General features: G+C 35.1%; 1 protein-coding gene and 1 pseudogene across 1 annotated transcript in view; one reads left to right on the top strand and one right to left on the bottom strand.

The window, feature by feature from the left end:
* Positions 1-26,385, bottom strand: part of TRAPPC12 (trafficking protein particle complex 12) — a 149,674-nt gene that overhangs the window by 93,187 nt on the left and 30,102 nt on the right. Inside the window, exon 4 of the mRNA XM_027840449.1 lies at positions 1,886-1,999. Within this exon, the coding sequence (XP_027696250.1) occupies positions 1,886-1,999 (114 nt within the window). The remainder of the gene's footprint in view (positions 1-1,885; positions 2,000-26,385) is intronic.
* Positions 13,568-13,966, top strand: LOC114026729 (annotated as a pseudogene).

Genomic DNA, 26,385 nt, shown 5'->3' with positions numbered 1-26,385 from the left:
CTTCTTTTCTAAAAGATTTAGTATGAACGTCTACATTTTAAACAACTCCATGAAAACACTTTGTACATATTGAGAAGACAAATACAACTTTTTAAGTAAGAAATTTTAATTTTATTAGTTATGTAGAATTGATTATTTTAGTGAGATGATAGTCTTGTTCTTGTTATGTCTCATTCTTTTTTTTTTTTTAACTATGTCTTACTGAGGCAATATGGACATTATTTTGCATTTTTTTGGCAAACACCAATGAAGACCAAGGGTAGGTGTCCCAAGGGCATCCTGAATGGGCAAGAGAAAATCAATCTGAGGTTTAAAATTTGCTATCAATAATCAAGTTTGAATTTCATTATAAATATTTCCTGACTTAGGTGTTCCTTGTGCAATCACTGTTTTTCAGTGAAGATTGCAAAATGGTCACCTTTAAATCTTCGTATTTTTTTAAACTAACATTTTATTTTAAAAAGTGTTATAAAATTTCAAAATATGTTTGCCAGATCATTCATATAAAATTAGTTTAATAAAGTTCAGGGTATTTAATATTTAATACCTATACACTTGTCTATCTGCATTAATCTCCTAGTAAATCTTAACCCCTATGCATTGTTTAAATTAACCAGTTCTTTTTAGACTTTTCTTGTAGATGGTATTCATTGACTTGCCTGAGTCTTTGGACAAGCTCTTCCAAACATACATAACAATCTCTTCTGTTTTGTCCACCACATCGTTCCATTTTTTTTTTTCTTCAACTGTCTATCCAAGATCCAACTCACCCAGAGAACTTTCCTGAATTAATTCAACATATTTCCAAACACCCTCTCCCCTCACCCCCACCACCACATGCTTGTTTAGTGGCTGAGTACTGGATTTGAGTCAGACACATGGCTCTGATTCTGACGTTATCACTTTCTAGCTAGATAACCTTAGACAACTCACCACCTCTATAATCTTTAGATTCCTCATTAAAAAAACTGGAAATGATACTTATGTTACTCACGCCTCATAGGGTTGTGAGGAAAGCATTTTTGTCTTTTTTGTCTTGTCTTTTCTACCCCATACATAGCAATTTCTTATGTAATACATTTACCAATGGGATCCACTTTACTAAATAACCACTGGGACAAAGTGTGAACTCTTTGGACTGGGGGACTCTAATAGTGCCACTATAAACTTCCCTTGTAATTTTATACAAACTGGTTTGGGGAGAAAAACAGGTCATATTTGGACCAATAGTATTATGTGGTGATGAATAGGTTTTATTCATTTTTTGCTCTTTTTTTGAGTAAAATCCTCTTCATGATAATTACAACTAAACAATAAAAATGTAACAAACTTAAATAAGAAAATAGGTAGCAAACTCCATAGACATTAATTCATGGCATTCAAAATAGGATGATTTTTCATAATGGTGTAGACATTAAAAATACTAGAGGAAGGCCTCCAGTGTGTTGGAGAGATTTATGTAAAGACATGGACAAGGACTGCAAAAGATAAGGGGACATGGATGGGCTGTGATTTAAACTCATAAAAAGAAACTCTCACACTGATGAGATGACAGATTCACTGAAAGGATGAATTATAATGCTCACACATCTATAGTGGGTATATGCTATAATCCTACTGCAGAAACCTCTGGTATCACTTCCTTCAGAAGTTATTATGGTACTATGAACAAGGTGGTAACATAAATCATTCACTAAAGTTCCAATAATTACAAGAATTCAAAAAAACTTTTAAGTACTTGTGGTAATATAACATTACATATTGTAGGTATATGAGCACTTTAATTGTTACTTCTGTGATCCAAACTCCTAATACTCCCCCAATGCCACTTCCCTAGTGACATAACTTTTAAAGAAAAACAGCAGAACAAACATGGAGGCTGTACCTGCAGAGAATCTGTTGTGTGACTAGTAGGTAGCCCACTTTTACCATAGCCTTGGCCATGGGCTGTAAGAAGTCTTCCACACAGGTCAACTGCTGCCCTCCAGTTTTTGCTGTTCTGTTTATTAAAAAAAAAAAGGAATAAGTAACAAACAAATGAAATCACTGAAATGCACAGCTGCTTACTTTGCTTGAAGCTCCTGCATATAGCCATTAGTAATAATGACAAGGTCAGTAAAGCTGGCCAGTAAAACAGAGAATGCCATTTGTCAAAGCTGCACATGTAATTAGGCAATAAGAGAAGCCAAGCATGAGACACAGTTTAAGATGATCACATCACTAAAATAATAAAGTCTATACAAATAATAAGTATGCACTCCTTATGAGAAAGATTTTCCAATTTCATTCTTTAGTTTTAGTGATAATATAAGAACATCTAGTTTTACTGTGTATATTTTGGCTGTTTAAAATAAACTGATATTAAAATATGCTGAACATGCCTAACTTTTTATACGTGCAAAAGCTATAGAAATGACCAAATGCTAAATGGTCTTATTTTTTAATGCCAGACACTAAAGTCTTTTTTTCACAAATAAAGGCTCATTCAAACACTTCACTTGATGCTTCGAGGATCTGAGACTTTCTTTACATTATTTCTGCTACACAGAGAATAATCTAGGCACAAATGAACTAAATTGAAGAGGGAAATGTTTAAACTACTTAAGAGAATATAAATAGGTATTAATACTTAATGACTTGATTATTGTCAAATACTTTAGAAGAATCTATTTACATAAAACTTGTCATACACGTTATTTAAAACATCACTAATATTCATTAAGGTAGTCCTAATATTGGGAAATATTTTTATCAGGTTTTGACTTGCTATGTATACCGAACTTGAAAATTAACAAAACTGTATTTAAAACATCCTGCAATTTACAATATTTACTAATGCTAGCTATATATACACCAATCATTAATTTGAATTAGTGATTTTTTCATTATAATGATAAGCACTTTATTTTACTGTTCTTTAATATATCCTCTTAATGATGATAAATATATTGTTAGAAATAAAGTAGATTGGCAAGAAGAAAATTTCAGTGTCTATTGTGTTGGAAAAACATACACAAACACACATAACTGTTCTCAATCTGAAATGCTAATCACATGAACTAAACAGAAAACATTTAAAAAAGAATAAGAGAGTAAGTAATTAAAAAGATTAACCTACAGAACCTACAATTTCATTTATAGAGATAATTTATTTATACAGGTAATTCCCAGCTAAGGAACCTCTCTATAAATGCAGGTTGGCACTTTCTCTGCAACTTACATTCTCTTAAGAGAGTTGCCTTGAGTACTAAAAGGTTAAGTGACTTGCCTATGTTTTAATCTATGACTTGGTTAAAGACTAGATGGCATGCTTTTCAAACATGAAGATAACATGATGTTGGGAGAACAATTAACATATTGGATGGCAAGCTAAGAATACTGGGCAAGATATAATAACCAATTTAATATGAATAGATATAAAGTCATACAACAGTTAAAAAATCAATTTCATAATTATAAGATGGGGTAAGTGTGGTCAGACAAAAATTCCTATTATAGCATATTTCCTATTACGTTCTGGACTTAAAGTCAGAGGACCTGGGTTCAAATCCTGGCTGTTACTACTTATGTAAGCTTAAGGAATTACCCTTTCTAGATTTCAGTTTACTCATTTGTAAACTTAAAGAAGGGACTAGACGACTTTTGAGGTCGTTTCTACCTTTAAATCTATGATCTGATGATATGAGGTTTTTAGTGGACTACAAGTTCAAGATGAGTCAAAAATAGGAATACAGGTACCCCCCCTGAAAAAAAAAAACTAACAGTAATTTAGACTACATTAAGAAGAGTTTAGTATCTAGAAAAGAGAGTTTAGTTCTCTTACATGCTGACTTAGTCAGATCATAGGTAGGGTATTGCGTTCAGCTCTGTGTAGCTGTATTTCAGGAAGGACACTGACAAGCTGAAGTATACCCAGAATAAAGGTGCAAGGATGGTAAAGGACTGGAGACACTATGCCATATGAAAATCAGATGAAGGAAATGGGGATGTTCAGCCAAAAAGGGGAAAGACTTAGGAAGGAAATGAGAGCTGTTATGTGTAAGAGTAGCATTAGTCTTCTTCCGCTTGGCCCTGGGCACATAACTAAGAGCCAAGGGAAGATGTTTAAGAGCGGGAGATCATGGGATCATATAAGGGAAAATCCTAATACTGGAGTTGTGCAAAAGTTGAATGAGTGCTACAGGAGAAACCAGGTTAACCTTCACTAGAGATATTTTAAGTAGAGGTTGGATAACCTCTTGCGCTATTACAGAGGACATAAAAATACAAGTATGGGTTGGACTAGAAAGATCCCTTCTAATTCTGTTATTACAGGACATGTTAAAGGTTCAATGTAATGGAAATGAAAGATTTTAGTAATTCCCTGAATCAAGTTTTTTTTGAAGGAAGATACTTTAATTCTTTCACAGATCCATCAGTCTAGGGATTCCCTCTACCAGTAAAGAACAAAAGCCATCCATACCTTCTAATTCTTGGTACTTCTTGTCTGTGTTTTTTCTATATAGAATATTTATTCCATTTATTTTATAGATTCATGAATCAGACAAAAGAACCCTCTAATATTTCATAAAGGATAAGATAACTTTTAAAAAGAGAAGCAGCAATTCTATTTTTTTCTTACTTTAATTTATACTAAAATTCTAACTTTATTGGAGCAATCTGTACCCCGCCCCAACTCCATTCTAATTTCTTTCATATTCAGGGCCAATGCTAATACTAAACACTAGACTAGTCTGGCTATATTAATAAAATGTTCAAGTCGTCCTTCCTCTTAAAAGTAACTTAGCTGGCAGATCTTTGGGGGTCAACATAGAGGAGAATTTAGAGGTCATACTTGAATACAATAATAAAATAACTTCCATTTTCTGGTATATATTTGCTATAGATGTTCAAATTGCTTAGTGAATATGATTATAAACAATATAATGAAATTATTTCCATATTCTGGTATATAGTGGGAAATATTTAGCTTCGGTAAATGTTAACCTTTTATGACCCTCAGTGTGGCCCTTCTGCTTACTTTTTTAATCAAACACAAACTGGAAAGTGGTTTTGATTATGCAGTAAATATAATCTTTAACTAAATAAGATGTTTCTGATCTTTCTTGGATTTTATGTAACAATTATTTTTCTTCTTTACTACCACAGCAATAATGCAGTTATATATAACCCAGTAAACCAAATCCATTTCTTAAAGCAGATTTAATATAAGATCCAATTGTTATTCAAGATTTCTATACATGACTTAAATTACATCTCTCCATTACTTTCCTGCTTCTTGTTCCTTACCCTGTATTATGCCTATGCATGTATATTCTCTTCCCCCAAAGAGAATGAAAGCTCCCTATTGGCAAAGATTGTCTTTTTATTCCTAATATAAGCTTGCATATAGTGAGTGATTGAGAAATGTTTGTTGACGTGAAATGGAAAAACCAAGTTAAGTGAAGATACAGAGTTAAAATCAAACTTTAAGTTTAATTCATAACAAGCAGGTGCAAAGCAGTCATTAATTTGTATTTGCTTCTTTCTAATTAAAACCTTATGACATTTTCCTTAAAATAGTTAAGATAGGGGCAGCTAGGTGGCGCAGTGGATGGAGCACCAGCCCTAAAGTCAGGAGCACCTGAGTTCAAATCCATCGTCAGACACATAACACTCAGTAGCTGTGTGACTCTGGGCAAGTCACTTAACCCCAACTGCCTCACATAAAAAAAAAAATTAAGATTAATTTGTTTCTTCATAATTTTTAAAAAGTTAAATATGAAGGAAAGCAGACTTTTCGCCTACTGCAGAAATGCATTATTGTTTCAAGTTCTTTGCTACTACAAAAAGTGCTTATACATATTGTGGTGTCTATGGAACCTTTTCAAAAATCACTGACCTCCTTGGGATATATGCATAGCAGTAGGAATCTCAGCATCATCATAGGATCATAGGTTTTAGAATTAGAAGGAACCTCAGATGTCACCTAGTCTATGAGCAGAAATCCCATTTATGATGGTAGTAAGCAATCACTTAAAGATCTTCAGCAATGAGTAACTCACCACCACGAGTGATTCCATTGAACTTTTGTACAACTCTAATTATTAGTAAATCTTTCCTTATACAGACTGTCTCTCTGCAACCTCTACCTATTGGTCTCAGTTTTAATCTTTTGGGCTAATAACTTCTATTCCCTATTAGAGTCCCTTCAAATACTTGAAGATAGACAGTAAGCCTTCCTTCAGTCTTTTCTTTTCTGGGCTAAACGGCCCCAGTTCCTCTGACTAATTCTATTGTGGCACATAGTTTTCTATTCTCTTACCATCCTAGTTAGTTACTGTTCTCAAGAATAGAAGTTCTTAACCATTTTTGTCTCATGGAATCCTCTTTCTTGTATCAGAATGATTCTAAATGCATAAAATATGATTCAAATGATCACAGAGGAAACTAATCATACTGAAATAAAGATCCAATTTTTTCTCATCCAAATTCATAAACACCCTAAAATCTATGAACCCCAGGTTAAGAAGCCCTGCTCTAGAAATGTTCCAATTTCTTTATTTTTGTTGTTCAGTCATTCAGTTGTATCCGACTCTTTGTGATCATGTGGACCACAGCATGCCAATACTGTCCATGGGTTTTTCTTGGTAAAAATACTGGAGTGGTTTGTTATTTTCTTCTTCAGTGGATTAAATTAAACAGAGGTTAAAGTGACTTGCCCAGGGTCACACAGCTAGTAAGCGTCTGAGGCCACATTTGAACTTGGGTCTTCCTAACTCCAGCACTTTATCCATAAGCCACCACGCTGCCCCCAATATCTTTATACCCTTCCTAAAAAGCTGAGTCTAGAATTTCAAGTTCAATTCATATCTATTATTCACCTTTTACATGTACAAAGTCCTGGGAATACAAAGAAGGAAAACAATACAGTTCATATCCTTGAAGAGATTACATTCTAAGAAGGGCATACACCAGTAAGTATCATACAAACCAGGATGTGATAAAGGCAAAGGAGAGATCTCAAAAAAATCATGTAAAAACATTTGAGGAAGTAGTGATCATCTCTACTTGGATGAATGACAGGAGGCTACATGGAGGGAATGGAATCTATACTGGCTCATCCTCCAGATTTAATGTGACCAGGCCAAAATACAGAAGGTCTACAACCTCAGTTATCCTAGAAGTTCTGGTCTCAACATGTAAGGAGGAGGGGAAATAAAAGGTACCCAGGATCAGGAAGGCCAGGTTTCTGCCAGTCCTTGGGTTGCTTTATCTTTCTAGGTGGCAAGATATTGCTTTAAAGTGACCCAAAGGGCCACCACTGTCAGGGACTGTTGTGCTAAGGAAGAGCCAGACTCTTACTTAACCCCTAAGAGAGTTGAAAACTTCAGTTCCAGAACTTAGATCTGGAATAAATGCTCTACTCTTGTCCTACCACCAGGCTCTACTCCTATAATTCTCCTGAGAGGAACATAATTGTTTTTAACAGCCCTTGAGATTTCCCATGGGGGGGGGGGGGGGGGGGGTGGTTGGTGGTGAAAGGTAGGGGAGAAGAGGGAAGACCTAATCACCCTAATCTAGTTATAGTTCTAGGGCTCACTTCTCATCAACTCAATTTTCCATCCTTGGGTATCAAAGGTAGCAGTAGTGTTTTGGAATGCCACATGATACCACTAAACTTAGAAATACAGGATTTGCCTATCTATACTTACTAAATAGTGTGGTGAGACAAGCTAAGTCTGATACTTGATACCAGTTTAAGAATCAACTTTTATTTAAGAATATAAGAAATGAAGATGACAAATAATGGCTTTAACGAACTTCCCTGATGTTCTAAAATTTTAAACCAATGTGCTTATTAGACCATCCAAATTTAAAAGTCTCTTTTTGGCTCTGAATACGCAAAAGGACAGTCTCTTCTAGACTGACAAGTATTTTTTAATAAGGAGCTATATCTTATTTTTCCCATATCACTGCAACAGATGATTATAGTGCTTTGCACACAAGTCTGAGTTCTATTCAGTTTTGATAGTTCTGCTATAACTGCCATATGTATTCCTAAAAATCATCATGCTACGCAAAACTGCACAATAAAAACCACAAGGCTTATGGGGAAAGTGGGGTAAGGGACACTATACTCCAAAAATTCATTAGTGACAAAAAAGGGAAGATCTAACAAAAAAAATAACAGTTCTATACATGTTAAATGGCTAAGACATACATAAATACTACAATAAATAGTAGTGGTAGTCCACAGTCTCTGGTTGCTGCTCTGTCTGCACCCTGAGTTCACACAGCCTGGGCCTGGCAAAGATAAAATTGATGGGCCTGCAAGTTGGGCAGGCCACAACTCTGAGACTCCTGGTTTAGTGGTGTCCATGTGGAAGATCAGTGGAGGAGATAAGGAGGGAGTGGAGAACATAAGCATAGACCAGTCCTCTTCTGCCCACAGTTCCAACTGCCAATAAATATGGCACTGTACCTTGAAAAAACCTGAAGTTTGCTCATGGAAGTAGGTATTGGAAGGGTTGCAGTTACTAAGATATTGTGAAGTAGTGCAGTTTTCTGTGTTCTTACTATTTCTCCTGACAAATCCTCATAAGCAAACCAAAATTCTTGTTATGCTCAAATTGTTCTCTAACATATCAATCATGTTGGAACAGTTTTGCATTTTCAAAGAAGTGTTATAGAAGAAATTACTGTATTTGTAATTATACAAATGTTTTCTCCTAAGAGATCTTATTTATATCTAGTATTTGTAACTCTGTAAGACCACTTTAATAGTTCACCTTCCAAATGATTTTCCAGCTTTTCATTCATTAAGCATTTATTAACTACCTACTACTTTTAGGCACTATAATAGATACAAGAAATGCAGAAGATATATGTCCTGTCCTCAAGGAACTTATGATATTATAAAGGAGACAAGCCATATTCTCAAATAAATGCAATACAAATAAATATATAAGTGCATAAGAGGAATACACATAAGAGAAATTCCCTCTTGGGAATTGTTCGGAAATTAAGGACAAGTCATTTAACTTCATGTAATTTCCATCTGTTTTCTCACCTGCACAATAAACTAGCCAAGGGTGCCTAGCCAGATAGTGGACAGGTAATAAATTCAGCCTCATGAAGATTATTAAGAAGTTGGCCTAAATTACTGAGGAATTAATCTTGAGGCCCATATTTCTTCTTCCTTCCCTCCTAATGACTGAATGATTTTTCTCTCCAAAGTCACAACAGTCTTTCAAGGCCCAATTTGGAGCATATGTTTTCTAACAAACTTCCCACCAATCATCAGGGCCAGCCAGGATATACTACAACCAGCATTATTTCTGGTCACTAGCTTCTTTCTTGTCCCATCAAAACTAATGTTAAACCCAAGCATGTAAATAAGGGTCAGATAAAGAAGGAAGAAAACAAGTAAGAAAAAATACTATTATTCCGTTAGGCCAGTCTAGAGACAAGTCCAAAATTGTACTTCTTCCCCTTCTAAGCATGGATAGCATATGTCATATAAACTTATTGAATTCTGTGACAAAGCAAACTGGGTTAGTAGAGCCTTAAGTAGAATTATGTAATTCCTCATATCATTCTTCAATTAGCAGGCTTCTGCCCTACCTTACCTCCATCTTAACAGGTCTACACACACAGTCACAGAATTTCAAAGTTGAAAGGAACTTCCTGAGATTATATAGTCGAATCCACACCTGAACAGGACAGGTGATCATCCAGTAAGGGGAAGTAAAAACAAATAATAATTAACAGCTCTTTATGGTATTGTAATTGATTATACAGCAGTACTATGCTGTTTTCTATCAAATACCATCCTTCCCAAACAAAAACTTCTCTAAGGGCCAGAAGAACATCTTTGTGGTGTCTACACAGAATCTAATACAGTACATGGCATTATTTCCAGAAATTATTTCCTGACGGTTCAAAGTATAGATCAAACAAAAGGCATGTGACTCACAAAGTTCCCAAAATGATACTGAAATACAATGATGAACCTGAAAACACACTAATTCAGAAACACAAATAACATGCCATCGTTATATGATTATTCCACTATTAAATAGCATTTATAGCCCATAGCTAAATTAGTGTTTGTAGAAATGACATGATATATTTTGAAAAGTGTATGTATACTACTGGCCTAGTATGAGCCAACCCATATAGTAGTGGGTATTATCACACTCTCACTTCCTTCTTCCCTTCAAGATAATCACTCTCTTTTTGTGGTTTGCTTCCCCTTTGACATGCCCTAAAGCTGGACTTTCCTCTGAGAGAAGGAGGCTTTTATACGCACTACTCTTAAAATCCTAGGGGTAGCCCTTGTGATATAAAACTATAGTTTAGTTCCTACTAAAACTATAGCTAATGAGCCTCCACTGATCTATTTCCCATGAATATATCAGCCATAATGCATAATTAGTATTAACCAAAACATTTACTGGAAATGCAAAGCAAATTCATTACTTATATAACCTTCCACCTATCACACTTACCACCACTGCACACAGTGTCTATGGAGAGAGTGGGAACATACTTTAAGTACCAAGGTAACTCACAACTTTAGAACTGAAGACTTCAATACCCTCTTTCTACCTCAGGCATTGTCCATATGAGTTTCCTGCTAAGCCCAGATTCTATGGGAGCAAATACTGCCACTGCATAGCTGAGCTGATGCAGACTAATACCTCACCAGGAGAAGTGTCTCAGCTGGAGACTGATTGATCTGCTGGGCTGCTTCGCTGATGTTCTCATTCTGTGCTGTTCCTTTACTCATGTGGACAGAAACCATAGAATCTATCACTTCCAGCTTTAGGATTAGCTGATGCTTTCAGCTGAATTAATGTTGTATTATTTTAGGGAAAGGCAACAATTTTCCTTCTAAATTTAGCAAAAATCTATCCAGACTATCAGTTTTCTCCTCTTTTTTCTTCTCAGTAGCAGGTGGCAGTAAAAGAAAATATTATTCTCTCCATTTTTCTTTCTCCTGCTTCTCCTCAGTTCCAAGATGCAGTTGAAAGCAAAGTTTTTCTTCTTCAGTTTGTCATACAAACCAATAACTGCTGTCTCAAATACTCAGCACTATTTTTCTCAGAACGCTGAAGGAGATGAAAGGTCATCCTTCTTACATATGTACACACAAATTTACTGAATGTTATCTTATACAAAACTGGAAAATATGATAGTGATGGATGGAGTTCATTCTAACCATGAAGATCACAACCCATCTATGCTAGCTCATTATGGGTGACTTTTATTCATATTTTCCCTAAAGTTCAACATGAGGGTCCACTCAATATGTTGGAGTCCTTCCTTGTATTTTCTGATACTGGGAGGGTACCAGTAGAGTACTCTGGTCACAATCACCAGCTCATCTTCTCTTTCTGTCATATAATTCTTTGCTGACATCTTTTACTACTCTTCTTGTTGGTTACATGTTATAAAATATCAACTAATATGCAAATAAGAGACAGCAATTTTGAACCTCTGGTGAGAGGGATCCATAGAAACGTAGGAAACCTCTTAATTTTGAACTTGCAATTTCTCATTCTTTTCTTGTGCTCAAATGGGCACTGTCTGCATTATTCTCTGTTGGCACATTTGTGGAGAATTATCACCAGAAGTGACAATGCTGTTCATAATATAGAAATACTTAAAGAAAAACAATTAATATAAAATCCTTCCTCCGGGAAAAAATGCCCCTGATTTTATTCAGTACATAGTTCTCTACTTTTACTATTGTAAAGAAAATTTAAGTTTTCTTTGGAAATAGAGAGGTTGGTACACTGTTTATTCAAGCCTTGTAAACATTCTCTGTTCTGTTCAAGTTTCAATGTGTTTCTCTCTCTCTCTCTTTCTCTCTCCCTCCCTCCTTCTTGCCCCCCATCTCTCTCTGCCTCTCTCTCTCTTTTCCTCTCTCTCTCCTTCCCCCCCCACTTCCCTCTCTTTTCTGCAAGAGCAAGAATTCACCTACCAGAGGTTAACACTCTCATAGAAGTAGTCTACGAATAATTGGGTATTTTCAATACCATGAAAACCTATTTATTCTCCTTGTTATTTTCTTCAGTTTATTATTTATTCATGTAATAACACAATTAAATGAGGTACTGAGTCACTCATGATAGGAAAATTTCTCTGGAGAGTATACCTAAAGTTGTTTTCTGGAGTGTTATATAAGTATTTAATAATTATAAAGTGAAGTTAGCAAAAGTCAGAACAGCTTATAAAAATATTCATCACTATTTCAATATTCAATTTTTCTCACATCAAATTGTGTTTGTCAAAGAACCTAGAAGAACCTCTTTAAGATAATTCATGGATGTTCAAGTAAAAAGCAGTTTTTTTCTATGATTCTCTAACACGAACCTTCCATTTCAGACAAATTATACATTGATGCCCACGCATGTTACCTGCATTCCCACTTATGCACCTAACTAAACACACTAACTCAACTCTTCTGGAAGACTTCCTGTCTGCCCAGCCAAATCTTACCCATTCTTCAAAGTGAATTCAAGTCCCACCTCCTTTACGCAGTTTTCTGAACTACCTTAGTCCACAGTTGACTCAACTTTCTTTGAATTCCTATAGTATGCATTGTTGTTACCACTTATTTTGTACTTATTGTATATTGCTATATACTACATTATCATACATCTCGACAAAAATCTTATTTTGATGTCTTTTTTTTTTTTATGTCTTTTGACATGAAAGTGATTCCTCAGGTTTCAAAATGGCTACGTAAAAGCTCTGACAGATTCTACCAAACTAAAAAAGTATGGTTTTGAAGGTATGGTTTTGTGGCAATGGATGCTGTCCAAGATAAATAAAGCAAATTGTCCAACAAAGTTGAATGCTTCTTTTATTTATGCTTCTTTTATCTAGCAGCTGCCAAAGTTATTTTACTAAAGCATAGGTCTGACCAAGTAACCTTCCCACCCTCCCCTCAAAGAATTTCAGTGGCTCCTTATTAACGTTAAGATCAAATACAGAATCCTCTATTTGGCATTGAAAGCCCTTCAACACCCTAGACCTTTCCTGTCTTCTTACACTTCCCATCTGCTCCAGCAGAATGCCTCCTCCGTTATCATAACTACTCTCTCACTTATTTTCATCTCTCTCTTGTATAATGACTACTACCTTACAGCCTACAAACATGATTATGTCTCCTCCGTCCTCAAAAAACTCTCACTTGATCCTTTCAATCCCACTAGGTAATATCCTATAGCTTTTCTCCCTGAATTCTTTGAGGCCATCTATAATCAGTGCTTCTACATTCTTTCCTCTCACTCTCTTAATTCTCTGTAGACTGACTTCCCTACCTCGTCATCCAACAGAAACTACTCTTTCCAAAGTTACCAATGATATTTCAAATGCCAAATCTAAAGGCCTTTTCTCACTCCTCATCCTTCTGGACCTCCTTGCAGCCTGTAACACTGATGAGTACCATATATAAGGAAGAGAATGCAAATATATACAAAGTAGTTTGGGAGGGAGTGAAGGTAGGCACAAGCAGTAAAGGCAATCAGGAAAGACATTCCCTTTCCTGCTGCTTGAGTAGCCGGCTGCCACCATGAATGACACTGTAACCATCAGAACCAGGAAGTTCATGACAAACAGACTTCTTCAGTGTAAACAGATGGTTATAGATATCCTTCATCCTGGAAAGGCCACAGTGCCCAAGACTGAAATTCGAGAAAAACTGGCTAAGATGTGCAAGACAACTCCAGACGTCATTTTTATCTTTGGATTCAGAACCCATTTTGGTGGTGGCAAAACAACAGGCTTTAGCACGATTTATGATTCCCTTGACTGCGCAAAGAAAAATTAACCAAAGCATAGACTTGCAAGGCATAGCCTGTATGAGAAGAAAAAGACATCAAGAAAACAGTGAAAGGAATGGAAGAACAGAATGAAGAAAGTCAGGGGTACTGCAAAAGCAAATGTTGGTACTCGCAAAAAGAAGGAATAAAAGGCGCTATGGATGATGTTTATCCATGAAGATAATTTTTCATCAGAGCATAAATAAACTATGTAAAAACTTCAAAAAAAAATTAAGAGAGAGGAGGCTCCATGAGGCAGAGATAAGGAGGAAATGCATTTCTGGAATGAGAACAGCCCAGTGCAAAGGTATGGAGACAGGAAACGGAATCTTGTGTGAGGACTAGAGAAAAGCTCAATTTGGGTAGATTACAGAGTGCAGGAGGAAAAGTAATGTCCAATGAGGATGGAAAGATAAGATGAAACCAGGGTTATAAAAGACAATGAAATCTAAATAGAGGACTTAATATTTAATTCTAGAGGTAATAAGAAACCACGAGAGTTGTATAAGGGAGTCACACAGTCAAATCTATGTTTAAGGAAAATTACTTTGGGAATAGTGTGTTGAATAGACTGGAGTGGGGACAGACTTGAGGTAGGGAGATCAGTAAGGAGTTTCTTGTAATAATCTATGCCAGAGGTGATCAGGGGCTAAATTAAGGAGAGTGCTGTGTGAATAGACAGGAGTTGGACATAAAAAGGTAGAAACAGCAAAATCAGCAACTGATTGTCTTTGCAGAGTTAGAGTAAAGAACTGAGAACAATTCTGGAGCTACAAAACTAGGTGACTAGAAAGATGATGGTGCCTTTGATGGAAACTGGGAAGTCTGCAAGAGAGGAGGGTTTAGGGGTAAAAGATAATGAGTTCAGTTTTGGGTATGTTAAATAAGATGAAAGAAAAATGAAAAGGGAATAGGAAGGCTTTTACAAATCATTTTCTACAGTAGATCACATCTTGCACAGTTCACTTAAAAATATAGAAACATAAGATTTCCTTGAATTTACTGTTTAATGGTTACTTTAAAATATTTGATCTAGTACAGCAAAATGCAGCCTTGAAAGATTTCACTCAACAAAGTGTCTAATACACATATTAAGAGCATACAAAATTCTGTTACAGATACAATCATAGAGATAGCTATTCAATAATCTTGTGATTATCACTATAAAAAATTGGCAAGATGCTTGCCAATTGGCAGATGACATGCTGTACTGTGTAGGATATGGATGGAAGAGGCGTTCTTTATAGATGATGAGGTTGTCTAGATACTGTATTCTTTGTGGACCTCACAGTACAGATGGTATCAAGCCCCATATTAGAGGGTCTTTTCAGTCAGATACATGACCACTAACAATCTGGCCAGGAAAAACAAATGGACAATGAATATCTTAAGCAAGTCGCTTAGCTTCCAACGACCTCAGTTTCCTCATCTGTAAAATGAGATGGTTGTATTAGATATTCTAAGGTCTCTTCTAGCTCTAGTCGTAAAATCTATTATCTAGACAGACATCTAGTGGAATGGGTAACCCACTGAGTTTAGTCAATCAATATTTTATTTAATTTATTATTATTATTATTATTTTATTGTTGATATTTAATTTTACACAGACACTAAAACAGTCAGCTGCATCTAGAATTGAAAAAGAAGAAGGGAGGTTTAAAAGCATTTTTTACAAATATTATCTCATTTGATCCTTAAAACAATCTGCGAAGTAGGTACTATTATGTCCATTTTACAGTTAAGGAAACTAAGGCCCACAGAGGTCAAGTGACTTGCCCAGGGTCACACAAGCTAGTAAGTGTCTGAGACTAGATTTTAATTCAAGTCTTCCTGACCCCAGGACTGGCGCTCTATCCATTGTGCCACCAGCTGCCTCTATAAATATATAAAATATATATATATGCACATATATGTAATATATATGTATATGTGTATATGTATGTGTGTGTATGTGTTTGTATATATATATTTATATATCTCCAAAGGCCCTGTTCTCTTGTCTTTTAATACTCACTTGGTGGTATCATCCACTCTCATGAGTTCACATGGCATTTCTATGCTGATGACTTCAAGATCAATAATCTAGTCTCAATTATTTTACTGAACTTCAAGCCCTACATCACAAACTGCCTACCAAACATTTTCATTTGGAAATGGAAATGTCTGTGTCATAGGCACCTCAAACTCAATATGTCCATAACAGAACTCATTATCTTTCCCATTCCAGAAATGTTTTCCCTCCTCACCTGTCTCCTGGCTTCCTTCAAGACTCAGATTAAATCCCACCTTCTGCAAGAGGTATTTATACTCCCTTCACCCCTCCACTGCTAATACCTTTCCTCTGAGATTACCTCCTATTTTACACACACACACACACACACACACACACACACACACACACACACACACCCCCATCTCTTGTGTGGACATAGCTGTTTGCACGTTTTCCACTTGATTCCGAGCATCTTGAGGTCAGGGACCATGTTTTTGGTCTTTCTTTATATCCTCACAACTTAGCATATACAAATTAATATGTGTTTGTTGACTGACTACCTCTGCACCCTAAAGACCACTGGTCTTTCTATTCATCCTGAAGCTGAACTCTCCTATATATTTTACCTCCTCCAAATGAGCTCTTTGAGAACAGAGACCAGTGATTTTCTTACTCAATCAGATCTATTGGCTTCTTATTGCCTTAAGGATGAAATATAAAGGATAAAATATAAACTCTCTTTGCTTGGCAATGTTGGAACGGCTTTGGGAAGCCAGATACACTAAATGCTGTTGGTGGAGTTGTGAACTGATACATTCAGAAGGCTGTATGCTCTTCAGGGGCATAGATGATTTTGTTTTGGTCTTTTTATCTTCAGCGCATGCCATAGTTCTTTGAACACAGTGGGCATTTACTAAATTCTTGTTAAGCTCTCAGAAAATTCAACTTATCTATTTCACAAACCTTAAGGACAAGCTTACTTGGGTGAAGAAACATAAAACTAGAAAAATGGCCCTTGATTTTTCTATGTTTTGATAAGTATATTATACCAACTTTTAGAAATATTCCTAATAATTCACATAAATATATAAAACTATACCCCAGCACTTTACAAATATGAGGTGCTTTATAAATGGTTAACACAAATAAAAAAGATTCTAAAAGTTTCTAGTTCTTCTTAGCTTCCATATGCTAAGATGTACTTAGATCTCAGATTGGATCATCATATTATTAAAAACAAAGCAGGAAACTACCGTCTTAATTATTCATTTTTATTAAATGTAAAACCTAAAAAGAAATGTGTGATTTGCCTTCCCCTATAGCTTGTAAGCAGAATCTTTATTATCATATTACAGTGTCCCACAATATTATTTTTTCGCAGATGCCAGAATACAAAATATTTACTTGCATAATTGCCATTGTTGACTAAATGTGCCAGTGTTAAGCTATCCAATTTCCCATCTGATTAATATTGATTAGCCTATAGCTAGAATGTAGTCATTTAAAACTAAATTTATACTTTAAACTAGCCTAATTCTCAAAAACAACTTGAGTCATTGAATTTTAGAGTAGCTAATCATAGTCACAAGCTTTAGATCTGGCAGAAAACTTATAAACCATGTAATCTTACTTTGTCATTTCCAAACACCCTCATTTTGCAGATGAGAAAACTGAGGCCAAGGGAATTAAAGGTGATTCATCTAGTTAGAGGTTGAGACCAGAATCAAAGTCTCCTGCTTCTTTTCTAGTCCAAGACTCATTCCACTATAATATAATTTCTCTCCTGGGGCAAATACCTTTCTTTGAAAATTCTAGCACCAAAGAGGTTAAATATGGACCTATAATTCCTTACACTTTACTGTGGCAATCTACTGGAAGACATGCTCAGCAGACAAGTAGCAGAGGCTGACAAGTAAATGTGCTTTCTTTTGCATCACTGCACACAAGAGTAAAGAATGCAAACACTTAAAAGTATTTCAGAAAAGTACTTCAATAAGTTTTTATTTCTATGGCACACTTTTCCTTCTGTTTATTTGAGTTACTTAAATTTCTCTCTTGTAAACAGTTTGAAGTTGGAAGGTGTAGGTGAGATAAGCTTAGGAGTCTTAAGGTCCACTTAGAAAAACATTGCTTTCAGAAGCAAAATTCTTGAAGCTCTGGTGGCCATTTATTAGTAGGTCAGCAGGAAAATAAGATTTCTTCCGAATTAAAAATACCTCTATGATTTGCTGTAGAAATCACAACAAAATTAGCAGAACCCTTCTAATTCACATCAACAACAAGCAAATGGTGAAGTCTACCCAGAGAAGGAAATATGATCTACAATTAAGAAAATGATCAGAGTATCAGTATGTGCTTTGGTAACTGGTATTTTGTATAGATCAAAGGGAAAATGCTGATTCCTAGAGGGCATTAACAATAGGACAAAATAATTTTAACAAACTAGAAAAGACAATGGTTCCAATTATTTTAACAAAACCATCTATACCATATGCCTGATGTTGTCTTTGCTTGTAACACTGAAAACAAAGAAACCCATGAAAAAGATATGTGTGTGTGTGTGTATAGACACACACACACTTTCTATCCATCTATATCTATCTATTTATCTACTGCTTGGTAGGGACAGAATAACAACCCAAATTAAAAGGACAGAGTTTGCTCAGGTCACAAAATATTAGGTTTGAAGATTTCCTTCTACAGGGAGAATGTAAATTTAAAAAAAGAAAATCAATCAATCATACAATATCTAAAAAGGGCCTACTATGGAGATAGCATTCCAAGGGGATCTTGTAAACAGTCAATAGTAAGGGAAGATCATTTTATTTCATCACTATCCTATTGACCTTTTAGGAAATAAGATGATATGGGCCTGATTATGTCCAAAGAAAATAGTAAAAGCAACACTTGGTTTGTGATTTATGCTTAAGCAAAACAAAATTTTAAAAAAAACCCCCACAAATAACAGTTTCCACATTGGTAAAATAAGGGGGTAGGTTTTTTGAAGTCCTTTCCACTCTAACATGATTTTGTAAGTCTACATAATTGACAAAATTCTGAAGTCACTGCTGACTAAGGCTTAGAATATCCAAAAATAGACATGTCGGTGTTATTGTACATTTGGCACTTTTAATACACATAAAAGGAAAGCATTCATTGCTTTTATCAAAATGAATATCTACTTCTTCATCTGAAGAAGTGTCATGGGAAACCTAAGTTCTTACTTGGTAACCATTTTTCATGACAGCCTTTGAGAAGTCTTCATATAAATTCCCAGGGATGATTAATTAATGTCTTAGATAGGCCTGCCGCTATTGCACTTTGACAAAGGAGTTAACTTTTTGAGCTTCTGGAGTAAATGGGTTCTACTATTTTATCTATTTACATCCCTACAAATGTTTACACTTTTGATCGACATTTTAAAATCCAATGATGGTTTATAATATTTATTCTGGGGTTAGTGTTCACTATCTGATGATCTCATTTGCAATAGTAAGTGGAAAAGCCAGAGATTCCTAAAACCTTCATTCTTCAAACTTTACATCAAGAAACATTTAAAGGAGAAGAAGGAAGCTAGAGAATGAGGCTAGAATGAAACTACTCTGAGGCAACGGTACTGTAAAACCTTGTATTGTTCCTTCTTAAATTGCTATCTGAAATCCCTATCATTTGTGGAAGTCAGTTTTAAAAGTATATACTTTCTGTTACTTATTTATATTTATATGTTTTGACTGTATCACTTCTTCCATTTTTTGTTTTTTGTTTTTTTTGTTCTTGAGTTTCCCTTTTTGCTGCTGTCTTTCTTACTAATGTCCTCTTATTCTGTCACTCCCTTACTAATTTTCAATATGATGCTTAGGAATATTCACCATAACAGTTATTTATAAGATTTGAAATATATATCCAAAGTTCTTAAGCAGTTTGGAAGAATGGTGTCATATAATTAAATATTAAATAACTACTGTAAGTGATCAGGAGAGCTCTGTTAAAAGTTATTTTGACTTGAGAGAACATTTTATTTAAAACAAACTTTAGTCTCATGATGGAAAATGCTATCTACATTCAAAGAAAAAACTATGGAGTTTGAATGCAGATCGAAACATACTATTTGCTATTTTTTTTCTTCTGTTTTCTCTTTCTGGTGATTCCTCCTATTGGTTCTAATTCTTCCTTACAACATCACTGTTAAAATATGTTTAATAGGAATGTATAATGTATAACCTATGTAAGACTGTGTGCCATCTTGGGGAGGGAGGAGGAGAAAAATTTAAAACTCAAAAGCTTATGGAAGTGATTGCTGATAAATCACAATAAATTAATTTTTAAAATCATTTAAAAAATAAAATAAACTTTACCTTTTTACTATGAAAAAATGCAGAAACTACTTGTAAAAATGAACTGCTGTACAAGTATATGATGTCTGAAACACATGGAATATGTGTCTAGTATTATTCACTCAAGAAATGAAGGGTATATACTTGCTTTTTTTTAAGACTCGAAGAAAATCATTAATTCTGTAATACCATTAAAGCAAATAAAATGTCCTTTCTCCCTACACAAGCTATGACCCTTGGAGTAAGGGGAGGGAGAGTGAGGAAGAAAAAAGTCCTGAGGATCAGAAATAGAGCTCAGAGGAATGAAGACATGGCTGGACTTTGCACTTTCCTTAAAATGGAAGTTGTGGAAGGAACTAACCAACCAGAGAAAAGGACAACAGAGGCAAAATGTATGTTCAGGGTGAGAAGGGTGAGGCAGAGTGAACTTCCAGGGTGAGAAGGCTGCTGCATCATAGTGGGGAAAAATCTGGAGAGTACAGAGTGGAGTCCAAAGAGGAATGAAGACATGGATGGCCTTGGCATCTTACTTAAAAAGAAAACTAAGTTTCTGGGAGTAATGGACCAATCAGAGGAAAGGGCTTCATGGGCAAAGTATACTTCTGGTATCTGACATAGTGCCTGGCACATACTAAGTTCTTAACAAATGTTCTCGTTGACTGACTAAATCACATATAATCACTGTTTAAGTGTGCTATATGTATAATTTTTATTCACAAGTTTAAAATGAAGAAAACATAGTCATCCTATTATTGACAGTGATTTATTACAGAGTAAATTTAAAATTAAAACTAGTCCACCAAAAATACTCCAATAATCTAATCATCATTTTGTTATTTTTAATTTAGTCACATAAAGATCTTAATTCTTATGCATTTATAACTTTTACTACTCATGTCCTAAGATTTTCAACTTTGGGAAAGATTTTAGAATTATTTTGTAAGAAAAATTCAATGACTCTGGTTATTTGTATTAAATGCAAATTACAGAAAGAAGTAAAACCCTGTGTTAAATTTTAATTTTTTTACTAATAAATATTTTAAAATAAGTAACTGTGTTACAAATCATAATGCATGTTTATATTTTGCTTTTATACTACAACTCTGATATACACATCATATGCAGTCATTAAGCAATTAAGACTCTCATGATACACACAATGCTTTTCTTATTTGATAGTCACACTAAGTGAACAGATACACCCTATGATTCTTTTTAGTGTAAGGTTGGTCTATTCTGGATTGGAGATTTACTGTACCAAAAGGACCTATTTAAAGGAGGATTAATTTATAAATTAATCTCTACTGAAGGCTCTGGAGTTTTTATCTTAAAGTTCACACTAACAACCTGGTCATTGAAAGAATTTCAACTGAGTGTTAAGTATATTTCGAGGGTACAATATCATCTTAAAATGAGAAAAAAAAATATACACACACACATATATATGCACACATACATATATAAATACATATACATATGCATAGATATGCATACATACAGATATAAAAATACATATATCCTCACAGGCAAGCAAAGAATAATTATTAAATCCATTCATTATGACACAGCTTATATTTGAATTCTTGAACCTAATTATCTGTTAAGTAAGACAGAGGCTTGATTACAGATCTGAACACTTTACCTTCCCCCTTTCAGATATCTGATAAATAACTTCTTTTCCTTATCACCATTTTCCATAAGAAGGCTTTCTTCACAGTGTCAAGATACTATTAGGAGACACCCTGTTTTCCAGAGTTAAGACCCTAGCAAGCAAACTGTGCCCTGAGTTTGGCATAACAACAATCCCCTGCACTTCTAACTGCCAACAATCCCCTGTGCCTGTAACCACCAAGTGAACCAAACCAGGTTCTCTGCTGCCGTTCCCCGCCATGCTATCCCAGTTCTGTGCAATGCTGAACAACCACAAGGTTCAACAACCTTAACAATTGGGAGACTGTCTGTTGTGGTCTAGAAGTGGACTTGGAGACTATTCAACACCCAAGAATGCGTGTGTTGTGGTCCAGCTGTTTGTGTTTTCACCCTTAAAACCCTACCCCTGCCATAAGTCTTCTTAGGAAGAGGACTTGCTTGCAAGCTATTTCCCTCACTATGATATTAAACTCCTTTTTGATTTCTGACTCACCTGCCTCTAGCCTGCTCTATTTGGCTCTGGCCATCCACAGGTTAGAGGATGACAACAGCAAACCCACTAAGTTCCTTTTATCAAGGTCCTATTATATTTTCTTTCTTGTACTTTGACAAATAATTGAAGAAAAAAAGAAATCGTGTACATTGCCTCCCTATTTTTTCTTTTTGCAAAATGATGAAAAGTGAAAAGAGTCAAAAGGGTTAAACAAAAAGGTTGGATTTACCTCAGTCTTCCTTGCTTCATGGCATTTCAATTCTGCTTTTGGTGATTGGACAAAGCTGTCCCAATCACCCAAGGCCCGGACAAATTATCTTTTTTTCCTGTTGCACTCACGTTAATATTCCCTTTTCTTAGCTTAGATAATTGAGGTCTAATGATGATTCAAAGGTGGGACTCTACTTACATTTGTTTGTAATTCTAGTGACTGAATCGAGAAACATTTGAGTGTAAACTTTTGATTAAACTATCAACAAAATTTCTGTTGATTTTATTTGGGAATAACATTCAGAGAGGGTGGTAGAATTGTTATACTTCAGGGGCTGGTTTTCTCTATATGGCTTCTTCTCTATAAGGATGGAAATCCTCCTATCTGGACTACAGGCAACTCTAAGAACATCACCCTTCAAGGGGTGAATTTTGGAGGCACTGCCTCTACAGGTTCTCAGTTTCCTCATCTGTAACAAATTGAAAACAAGAGCATCTACTTTACAGGCTTGTTTGTCAGAAGCAAATGAGACAGTACACAAAATACTCCGTGAATCTTAAAGTGCTATATAAAATGCTATAAAAACAACTATATGATTTTACTTTTAAAAATCTTAAACAGAAGTACTAATCAGTGAGTAAATGCAATAGCAATAACTATTCCAGCAGACACAGAAAGCAATACTGAATATATAAAGTTTAATTATACAAGAATGCTTTTTAGTTATGATCAGAGGCAGTCACCTCAAAAGGCATCAGTAAAAAAGTTACTAGCTTTGGAGTCAGAGGACCTACGTTCAAAACTAGGCTCTCCATGACTATGGACAAGTCATGGCCTCTTTGCGCTCCAGTTGCCTCATATGTAAAATGAGGAGGTTGGACTAGATGACCTTTAAGGTTCCTTCTAGCTTGATCCTCTAATGCCTTAGATGTAGTATATTCTTAGAGACCATGTCAGATTGAATTGTTGTAATAGAAAATCTTGACAGGGCATACATCCTTCCCCTCTAGTTTTAGGGATGTTATTAACAATGTTTCTTTTTTTCCTTTCTGAAACTAAATCTTTTACCTATACCTTTGCTCTTCTCTTTCAATGTCCTTTGGGATCTTAGTTCATCAATTATCCCATCTTTCTTGTACATTTTATTTATCCCTGTCCACAGGTTTTTCCTCCTTCTTCCTACAATTTAGTTTAGTAAGAATTTATTGACCAACAATGTGCTCATTTCCCCATATCCTTTAAAAAAAAATCTCTCAACCCAGCTGATGCCTACAACCTTCCATTCTTGTCATTTCTTTCACTAACAAATTTCTCAAGTTATATTCTATAATCACTGCTTTCAATTCTTTACCACCCAGTCAGACTTAGTACGTGCAGTCTGCCTTTGGTTCTTACTACAAATCTAGTTCTCTTTTATCAGTACTCATCCTCTATGGTCTCTCTGCAACATACAGTATATTGCTAACTTATCTTTGAAACTTTCTCTTCCTTTGGCTTCCACGACACTACAACTGCACAGCTTTTATCCTTCAACCTTGGTCCTTGTCTGTCTCTTTAATTACTTCCTCTTCCTCCTCCCTCCCCACCCCCATTAAATATAGGTTTGGTCTACTTCTCTCTTCTGTCTATATGCTTTTAACTGCTTTACCTGAAACTGGTCTCTCCACTTCCAGGATTGACTTGAATTTATTTAATCCACTGTGCCAAATGAGCCTTTCTAAAGCATACCTGTAATAATGCCATTAACTTTTTTAAAGAAACATATATTGTCTAACCCATTGCCTAATGACTAAAATTCAAACTCCTTAGTATGGCATTGTACTAATTTTCCAACTTTATGTCCTACTACTTCTCTTTGACCAAGCCTAACTGGTCTACTCACCATATTCAAAATATGCTCCATGATTTCCTACACCTGTGCTTTTTTCATGCTGCCCACTTGACTTCGACTGTCCTTCCTTCAATCTCTGCCTATCAAAATTCCCCTCATTCTTTAACATGAAAAACATCCTGGGTTTGGAGTAAGAAGGCCTGGGTTTTCATCTTGGTTATGCTACTTATTAGCTGAGAATCTCAGTTTTCTTATCTGTACAGCAAAGGCGGTTGGGAACAAGAAACAATACGGTCTCTAAGGTCCCTTTAAATACAGTGTCCTATGATTCTATGATTCTATAAGTCACTTTATCACCTTTATGAGCCTTAGTTTTAATGGAATTAATACGTGTACTATCTACTCTCACAGGTTATGTGATAACAAACTGAAAGTGTCTCATAATTGTCATACTGTAAGTCCTTATTTTTACCCATTTTATGGCACATAAAAATTCTGTTTTGTGGTACAGTTATTCGTATACACGTTTATTAAATATAATGACAGATCACTCACTCCTGCCCCTTCGTCCTCCAGAAGAGGAAACTGAGGCCTGCCATAATGAATAATAACTATGAAGAAATCATAGAAATATAGGACGACTTTTATGAAGAGATGCAGAATAAAAAAAGAAGAGACAAAGGAATATATACAATAACTATGACTATGAAGATAACATTAAATGGCAATAAAAATAAGATAAAAACAATGGACAACATTGGTACTACATTGTTAAAGCACACTAACCTCCATTCCTTTAACAAAAAAAGTAAATTTTAAAAGAATATGGATATCAGTTAAACTTTTTGGTGTTGTTTTGTTTAATTATTTTTGGGAAGTGTACTCACATGTTGTATCTATGTTTCTTTATGTTTATTTTTGTTAAAAATAAATTTGTCAATTAAAAAAAGAAACTGAGGCCCAAAAAACTTGCCCTTAGGTCACTAGTGGTTTCTAACCACTTTGAAGACAGAGATTATATTATTACTTATCTTATGCTTCAAAACACCTCGCACAAATAATACTGAAATATATATTTTAGATGAATTAATGAACTACTTTAAGACAGATAAAGAAAAAGCAGAGTATAGCCTATATCAAATTGCATACCATTTTAGGAAGAGGGGAGAGAGGGAGAAAAATTTGGAACTCAAAAATCTTGTAAAATACGAATGCTAAAAGTTGCTTGGACATGTAATTGGGGAAAAAAATACTATTAAATCTCCCTCCCAAAAAGAATATAAGCTCCTTGAAGGTAATAACTGTCTTGCTTCATCTCAATACTTAACTTAATAAATGCTTTTTCATTCATTCTCAGTTGTAGTTGTTTTAAGTGCAAAATCGACATCAGTTGTAAGATATTGTCCTAAACGTCATTTGAAAAGTATTAATGTGTAAATTATAACAATGACAAATATTTGCCTCATATGTGTGTGTGTATATATGTATATGAATACACATATATGTGGGCGTGTGTGTGTGTCCCATGACATCTCTGTGTGAATAGGACAATATGTTGCCCCAAACTATAATTTCTTGATCTTGAATAAATGCTTCCCTTTATTTACTGATCACCAGGTTTGTCTGAATTTTTCTAGGATGACAATATGTATTTCAAAACCCCAATGAGAAAAGAAAAAGTAGAACACGAAACTTCTATTGTCTTTCTTCTAAATATATAGCGCACATAGTGCTTAATGATGCTTTTCATTCATATATATGCATATTGTTGATGAGAATGATTTTTTTGTAGGAGGTGGGAGCAGAGAAGAATAGAAAAACAAATGGAAAGGAAGAAGGAGAGAATGAGAAAAATGAAGCAAACAGTTGTTTCTCCTACTAACAGTAGAAGTCACATACTTAGGGAAATAAGGAACAAAAAACTGAGACTACAAGTCTGAGTTCATTAGTGAGTCTACTGCTGTTAAGGCATAACTCTCTAAGGACTTCTCCATATCTTACTGCAGCTCAAGGGAAAGGCTTGGGGGGAAAAGCCTAGAGGAAGACCCATATGAAC

Source organism: Vombatus ursinus, unplaced genomic scaffold (assembly GCF_900497805.2).
Source record: "Vombatus ursinus unplaced genomic scaffold, bare-nosed wombat genome assembly UNPS02014841.1, whole genome shotgun sequence".
In the NCBI taxonomy this organism is placed as follows: domain Eukaryota; kingdom Metazoa; phylum Chordata; class Mammalia; order Diprotodontia; family Vombatidae; genus Vombatus; species Vombatus ursinus.
This window is presented reverse-complemented; position numbering and strand designations above follow the sequence as displayed.